The sequence below is a fragment of the Cryptomeria japonica genome, chromosome 1 (genome assembly GCF_030272615.1).
Source record: "Cryptomeria japonica chromosome 1, Sugi_1.0, whole genome shotgun sequence".
Taxonomy (NCBI): domain Eukaryota; kingdom Viridiplantae; phylum Streptophyta; class Pinopsida; order Cupressales; family Cupressaceae; genus Cryptomeria; species Cryptomeria japonica.
Window position 1 is genome coordinate 89,592,118 of NC_081405.1, and position 8,609 is coordinate 89,600,726.

The 8,609-nt window shown below is 34.7% G+C and overlaps 1 protein-coding gene across 1 annotated transcript; it reads left to right on the forward strand.

Moving 5' to 3' along the window:
* Positions 1 to 3,796: 3,796 nt before the first annotated feature.
* Positions 3,797 to 4,612, forward strand: LOC131041960 (putative ripening-related protein 1). Its single transcript, XM_059208318.1, has 2 exons — positions 3,797 to 3,902; positions 3,949 to 4,612. The coding sequence occupies exons 1-2, from the start codon at positions 3,797 to 3,799 to the stop codon at positions 4,506 to 4,508; spliced, it is 666 nt and encodes a 221-aa protein (XP_059064301.1). The 3' UTR covers positions 4,509 to 4,612.
* The last annotated feature ends 3,997 nt before the right edge of the window (positions 4,613 to 8,609 follow it).

Genomic DNA, 8,609 nt, shown 5'->3' on the forward strand with positions numbered 1-8,609 from the left:
ACCCCCTCCAAGCAACTTCCAACATCTTCCACAAATTCATTCTCTACCTTGATAAGAGAAGCCATGACATCAATAGGATCCACGAGAGAGAAAGAATAAAGCGGAGAAGCCCAAGCCTTAGCCAAATCCAAGAGGGAGTTCTCCACCTCTCAAGGATAAATCACTCGCTCAAAAATAGAAGACCAGAGGAAATCCAAAAGAAAAACCAAAGGAGCCCACAAAAGAATACATGAATCACAAAACCTCAAAGCTCCAACAAGCCACAATGGGTTGATAACACAAAATAACCCAAAAGACCCCTTAACCAAAAACTAAGAACCAACAAGGAAATGGCTCCACAAGAAATGGAACCCACAAGAACAAATAAAGAAGAAACAAAATGCCTCAAACAAAATGTGGAGACAACCAAAACATGGCTTTTCCAACCCAAGCCAACCAACACCGAAGCAACTCGAAAAAGAAGAGTAACCAGACACCCATTACCAACACAAGCCAAGGGGAGCCGATAGTGGGGGAGGCCACCACCTAGTAAGGCAAAACATGATCCAAACTCCCAACCAACACCACCCATCAACTAAAATCTGCATGGGTGAAACTAGCACACAAGACTGCAACTCATTTCGTACAAAACAAACATCAAACAACATAAGGGACCCCAAATCCAATGCATCACCCAAAATAATAGGTGCCCACCACATGAGGGAGGAAGATGAGAAATCCAAACCCAAAGAGGGGAGCATAATGCAACAACCAAGTAGGGGAAACCGCGAAGCCAAAAATGCAGATTCGGCCAAAAAAATGAACAAAACCTTGGGCAAAGTAGATCCCCAAAATAGGGTACACCGAACCAAATCCTTTAGGACATGGCTTAACTACCTCCTATGGGTTAGGTTAAATCTGGCATTTGTATCAGGTGTTGATAGTTGAGCTTTTGACACAATGACAAACAATTCTAACAACTAATTCATCTTAGTTGTAAATTGATTATTATTTATTATACTTAAATAAAAAATTAGATAACGTATTTTATAAAGTGAATTTGTATGATTTAATTTACATTCATCAAGCAAGTAGTGCTATCTAAATTCAATGTAGAATATTTAGTAAAATTAATTAATTCAAGGAAATTTAATTAATTCTCTAAATGATGTTTGGATGAATTTATATTTTTTAAAATGTTGTTCAACATATTTATTTTTCTTCTATAAGGATGATGTTCTATTGATTATATCTATAAACATTTAGAAAATGTTATAATTTTAGGTTCAATTTTTAAATATGAATAGATTTCATTACACATGGTATTAGATTATAGTACAAACACTAGGATATATGAGCATATTTCATGGGGAATAAAATATAATAGATTTATGTTTTTCAATCTAACTTTAATTATTCTATTTCTTTAAATGGAGAGATGGGGGCTTTACATCAATGAAGAGGGGTGGAAGGAAATAAAATAGTCTAAATCGAAGGGAAACCATAAAACTAATCAACCTCTGAGAAGAAGTATATCTCTCTAATACCATGACTATGGAAGTGGATTTGAGTTGAATAAACTTATGAAAGAAGGAGAATGCAAAACCTATTATCCCTAGCATATTCATGCAAATGAAACCATCAACAATTTGAGATATTCCCTTTAGTCATGGTTTGACACGATGATAATGGGTATGAAGGTTATAGGGGAGTTCTTGTGTGTACACCTTCTGTTTAGTAGTGTATTATCAAATAAAAATAGACAAGAAGAACCTGAAAGTATGATAATGGCTTAGTCTAAATAGTATTAGTTAAACTGTTGTAAACCTAAAATGATCCTCACTAAATAAGGATACTTTGCGTTTACTATTATTTGAATTAAAATACTAATTACTTCCACTTTGACTTGCATTCATGTTACAGCTTCCAATACTTGTAATTCAATTGCAATGTCTACCATCCTTACTCATTACATTTCTAATGGTAGCATCTTACCATCTTACTAATTAAATCTCTTCTATCTGTTCTTTGACACACACCTACACAATTGATAACAGCATACCAGTTTGCAACACTAAAAGTACACTAATTTTCATATGAGTAATTACTAGAAGCAATTAAATATTAGAAATTAGCCCACTCTGTAGACACCAAAACATTGCTGCAAGTAATTTCATGCACTCAGTCAACTATGTAATTATTGCAAGTGACTTCAATGAAATCTCAAACTAACCTCCATAAATATAAGTCAAAAGCATACATACACATGCACACCTAAATTGTCCAGTCACATTCAAGCATTAGTATATCCTTAAGTATCAACCTATTTCATTAAATGAGTTAGCAAACTGTCATGAAAATAAAGGGTTTAGGCAAACAGATTAAGTTTCGAAGTACGAAGCTCAAGCCATGCCACTGCATGAAGTGCGATAGGCAACTTAGAGATATAATATATTTAAAAAAAACAAACAATTATTAACTAAGAATATTTAAATTATCATAAGGCAGCTGCTGTGTGGATGATTGAAGAAAAAAGACAATTATAAGAAACCACCAGTCACACAAAAAATGATTTGAAGAATCTTGATCCCATGTCATGCAACACAAAGGATAAAAAATTCTGTAGAGGAAGCAGCTAGCAGGCTTTTTACGTAATTGCAGTGAGAAATATTCAGAAATGTAACATAAAAAAAATTAATAGTGGGTTAATCAGACGTATTTTACAAATCAGGTCAAAGTCACGAACCAGAAAATACAGAGTCATGCAACGGAACACACGCCATGGCAGAAAAGCTAAAACATATATATTCGACAAGAACTCCTATCATTTTACTAAATGCAGTGACAAATATATATTAATAAAATAAAAAAAATGTTTATATTGAGTTGCAAGTCAGGTCAAAGTGATATACGACGACTCAATAATGGTTAGCAACAAACGTTACAGTGCACTAGTTTGTTTTAAAGATCAGATTGCAATGCACGTATTGATTACGTCATTAAGGATTGAAGTTTTGAATAATTAAGGGGTTTTTTAATTTGGTTGGACTAGTAGGCTTTAGTTCCTTTTTCACCTCTTTCACTACAACTTAATTTATATATAGATTATAAGGACTAGCATCAGGGAGATTATAAGAACTAGCATCAGGGACAACATGTATGGATCTTTAAAATTATATTCTAATAAGTTTTTAAGAGAATGTATTTACAAAATCATTTAAATAAAATATTTTTTTGTCATTGAATTCTTACATATTTACAATCTCAATATAGAATTAAAAAAAAATTAAAATCAAGATAAAAATTACATATTTATAATTTATAACACATAAGACTATATATAGTTTTTAAGAAGTAATCTGGAAAAAAACCAAATCTATATAAAATATAGATCTAATAAGTAAAAGTGATTTTTTAATTAGAAAAAGCACGACCAGAATCGTCGGCCGTGAATATCATGAATTCTAATCGTTCTAGAACAACAAATAAACAAATATCTTCAAATATAATTGCTCCAATGTCCTGTGTCCATGTAAAGCCAAGAAGATTATATTACTTAATTTGTATAGCAGGTTTGTTTGATGCAGCCAGATAATTATTGTAAACGATCATGGCATACGCGTAGCAGATAACCCGCAATCATACAAGTAATCTTCAACTAGCAATTTTTGAACCAAATTACACGACATTCTAATGTTGGGAATACATATTTTATTCGAGTCAAGTCAATGAGGATCCAAACTACACGGCACTCAAACTTGCCCATAAAAATCGGCTTCACTTGCCCATTTCTCTCATTTTGTTTATTTGTTTTGCAATGGTAAACATTAATAATATTGTGCAAATTCTTCTTCTTGTAAGTGCGGTGCTCATTTCATTTGCAATCCCTTCCATATCGCAGAAGAATGGATGTGGGCAAGCCTGTAAAACTCTGGACGATTGTCCCGGTCAATTGATTTGTACGAACAGCAAGTGCACGGACGATCCGGACGTGGGAACTCGTATTTGTTCCTCCACCGGCGGAGGTGGCGGCGGCGGCAGTTGCAAGTCGAGTGGGCAGCTGCGGGGAAGCGACCCGCCTAGAGACAGTTGCAACACGGGATACTGGAGCGGAGTGTTGCAGTGCCTCCAAGACCTACCCAAAGTTCGACTGCTCTCCCGCCGTCTCCTCCGCCACTCCTGCCATTCTTACGCTCAACGATTTCACTGACGGCGGAGACGGAGGCGGGCCATCGAGCTGTGAAGGAAAGTATTACAACAACACGGAGAAGGTGGTGGCGCTTTCTACCGGTTGGTTCGACAGCAGCAGGCGGTGCTTGAAGATGATTCGAATCTCAGCTAATGGGAAGAGTGTAGTTGCGAAAGTGGTGGACGAGTGCGACTCCAGGAACGGATGCGATTTCGACCACGGTTATCAGCCGCCTTGCAGGAATAGTATTGTGGATGCGTCTGCTGTGGTGTGGGATGCGTTGGGCATCCGTCAAGACCGTCAAGGAGACGATTTATCCGTCACCTGGGCCATGGCTTGATTAACATACAACGCCCGTTGAGGAGCTTATAATAAAGACGGCTTGTTCAATAGTGCGTGATAATAAAGGAGACAGATACTCCGTCTAGTTGTACTGAAGCGCTTCTTTTTTGGCATTGGTTAATAAACTTTTATAATCTTATGTCTTTTATACTCTAATAATGAAATAATAAATTGAATAAATTTCAATCGAGTATTCACAAATTGAATTAGATAAAATAGCCTCATTATTAGTGATTATTATTATCATCCTGTCAAAGTAGATAAGAATTAGGTCATTTGTTAACATGTTATTGCATTAAGATCTCTATCAAGGTAAATATAAAACTAGTAATCACACCTTTGTGTGCAATGGGTATGCCGAAAAGGTGTGGAAGGTCAATTAAGGAAAATTTTGGTCTATTTAGAAAGGGGTTAGAGTGAGAGGAGAGATGGTCAGGGGATGGACAAGGGATATGGAGAGAAGGAGATGGATAAATTAAAAAGAAGAGAGGAGATAGGGATAGATAAAGATATAAGACATAAATATATAAAGAGGGAGAGAGAGGGATAAAATAAGAGAGGGAGATTTTAAAAGATACAGATAGATATAGGAACTTATATATAGATAGAGGTAGATCTAAAGAGACTGATATAAGGATATAGATAGATGTAGAGATAATAGGATAGAGGTAGAGGGAGGGATGGAAGAAACTATAGAGATAGAGATAGAGAGATAAAGAGATTTAGATATAGAGGTATAGGAAGAAGGAGAGGGAGAGAGGAAGAGAGATGGATGAATGGAGAGAGGGAGAGATGTGTAGAGATAGAGGGTGTGTGTGTGTGTGTGTGAGAGAGAGAGAGAGAGAGAGAGAGAGAGAGAGAGAGAGAGAGAGAGAGAGAGGTATAAATAGAGAGAGAGATAGGGGACAGGGAGGGAGACATGAGGAAAGATAGAGAGGGAAGGAGAGATATAGGTAGAGAGAGTGAGAGAGACATGGGTAGGGAGGAAGGGAGGGAGAGAGTGAAATAGAGGTAGAGAAATATATGGATAGAAAGAGAGGAGTGAGAGAGGGATAGGGAGAGAAATATAGTAGGAGAGATGGAGTGAATAAGAGAAATTCCAATTTATAGAGAGGGACAAGGGGAATAATATAGAAAGAGGAAGATATAAAGAGATTTATAGGGAGAGAGATAAATAGATAACTATATAGAGGACTATAAAGATATAGATAAAAAGATATAGAGAGATGGAGAGAGAGGGGGTTGGAGAGAGCGAGAGAGATGGGTAGGGAGGGAGGGAGAGAGTGAGAGAGTAAGGGAGAGAGTGAAATAGAGGTAGAGACATAGATGGTTAGAAAGAGACAGATAGGGGAATGGGAGGAAGTTAGGGAGAGAAGTAGAGTAGGAGAGATGAAATGAATAAGAGAGACCTATTTATAGAGAGGGACAAGGGGAAGGATATAGATAGAGGGAGATATAAATAGATAGATAGGGATAAAGATAGATATATAGGTATATAGAAGTACAAAGATATGGATAGAAAGAGATAGAGAGATGGAGTAAGGAGAGAGAGGAAGTTAAAGGGGAGAGAGAGAGAGGGGCAAACTTATAAAAAATCTAAATCTATGAATAATTGACTTTGAGTTTATTGATTTGCATGTTTCCTAAATAGTTATATATTAAATATATAAATATTAAAAATATTATCTATCATTAATAGCATGTATTATAATTTATATGTTAAGTATTTTTAAAAAAAATTATTAAATAATTTATAATATACTTTAAAATTATGTATAATAATTAATATAATTATTTAAAAATATATGTAAATAGATAAATATTATTTTTTATTATTTAAAATTTATTTAAATAATATATGTAAAATAGATAAATATTATATATAAATTATCTTATATTTATTTGTATTTAATAAATATGATTAAATAATATATATTTAAGTCCAAGGGGTTGAGCTTAATTGGTTAAAACACTGGGTTCTCACTGTGGAGACCCAAGTTCAATTCCCAATAGGGACATCTAAAATGAATTCTAAGTTGTTACTCTTGGCCTTCCATAAAAATGGGAAGGTCTAGGGTCAATCTAATCAATAATAATAATAATAATAATAATAATTCAAAATAAGTCCAAGAGGTTGAGCTTAACTGGTTAAAACATTGGGTTCTCATTGTGGAGTCCCAATTTCAATTCCCAATTATTGATCAAAAAAAAAAAAAAATTCAAAATACTGCGGCTTCAGCCTATTACCTACCAACAAATAAAAATAAAAATAAATATATAATGTTATATATAATACTAAATACATATATTAACAATATCATTTTATATAAAATTAATATATAATAAGATAGATCCAAAATATTATTTGAAAAAATTCAAAAAACAAATCTTAGAATAATATTTTCTAATAATAAAAAATCTACTTAAAAAATAAAATATAAAGATTAATGAACAAGAAAGCTTTTAGTTTTTTCTCGTTAAACTTATCTTTAAATGTCTAAATTAGGCAGTGCAAATTTAATGTGGTGCTTTCGTTGAATAATCTCCCATGTTGTTTCGATAAAGCATGAGTACTTAAATTATGGCATATCTTACGAACACCATTATGGTGGGATAAAATTTGATAAAATTAATTTATACGATTTGGACAAAAGTACATACAAATAGCCAAGAGGACCTCATTGGGGCACGAAAATGCCAAATCGCATAAGGCAGGTCTTTAGGCAGTTCTTACTTACAAACCCGAAATTCGCTAAGCAGTTTCATATCCCAGACTGTTTGATCCCATAGATGACATATAATTACTGTTCCAACAAGGAAGGAAGGTTGAGGCCAGACAAACACTTACCTTGCAGACAGACCCTTACCTTGTGCTTCAGGCTTCTTCTTTAACAACCTTATACTTTTTATTATATATGTCGTATCTTATTTATGATACTTCTTATTGGCCTTCTTTACTACCTGTACTCCTTACCTCTTTGTACAACCCCAGCAACGTTCAGTGCTTAGAGAATAAAACCATAGAACCACATACCCTTCTTGCTTTGATTTGAGGACCTGGTTATGCCTACAACATGAATGAGTAGCGACTTTCCAGATGGGGACTAACTTAAAAAAGTCACTCTGAACTCTCTATCTGGCCCGGCACTAGGGCCGCCTCCCCTCTACTAGAGTTGAGGATCAGTCCAGTCATCAGTCATCAGTGATCAACCATCAGTCATATCACATAGCCATCAGTCATATCATGTAGTTCCATAGAATGGATGGATGATGGATGCCATGTATGTGAAAATTCTATTGTAGTTACTGATTATTAACCTCCTATCTTTAATAGATTATTTGATCAACAATTATTGGAAAATAACACAACTACAACTTCACAAATAAAAATAGGTGGAAAGGAATATGTAACACAATGACACGATATTTCCAGACAATTGTCCCTGGAAAAACCCAAAAGGGAAAACCAGTACTGCAAATGAGAAATATATTAACTTCAACAAATTAAGAGATACAAAATTCCTTGCCTCTCACTAGCAGAACTCCGACAATCTCCCAATTTCTCCTGCTGATATTCCTGCACTGCTATCCCCAATGCTATCACTGCACCCCTTGCTAACACCGCAAGACTATTTGCTAACTCTGCAAATAATTCTCAAACTTCATATTTTCCAAAATGACCCATGACCCCTTTTTATACTACTCTGTTGGAAAACCAACGGCCGAGATTAATTCAAACCAACGGCTGAGATTAAGACAACTCAATAATCAATAACTAATTTTGGCTATGAGGTGTCACCTAAAAAAAGCCACTATTAAATAACGATTGTTTTTATCCTAACAATAGGATCTGACAAAAACAACCATTTTCTAATTTCTGGGTCATGGCGAACAGCTGTCCAAACTACCTATTAGTGAACAGATTTGTCCTTCAACAAATACACATACTAACTCCAAATGCTTGGGATAAAGGACAAAGAGCACCAATAGTTGGATACATTATCATTGAATTGATAATCTTCCTTTGAATTGAAAGGTACAACTCCCTCTTTACAAGATTTACAATGAATTTTGACCAAATTTTATCATATAATTCACT

What these genes read in the sequence shown, in the direction of transcription:
- LOC131041960 (XM_059208318.1), top strand. Translation starts at nt 3,797, where the DNA reads ATGGTAAACATTAATAATATTGTGCAAATTCTTCTTCTTGTAAGTGCG. An exon ending in GAATGGATGTGGGCAAGCCT is followed by an intron (nt 3,903 to 3,948) that starts GTAAAACTCTGG and finishes TTGTACGAACAG; the next exon opens with CAAGTGCACGGACGATCCGG.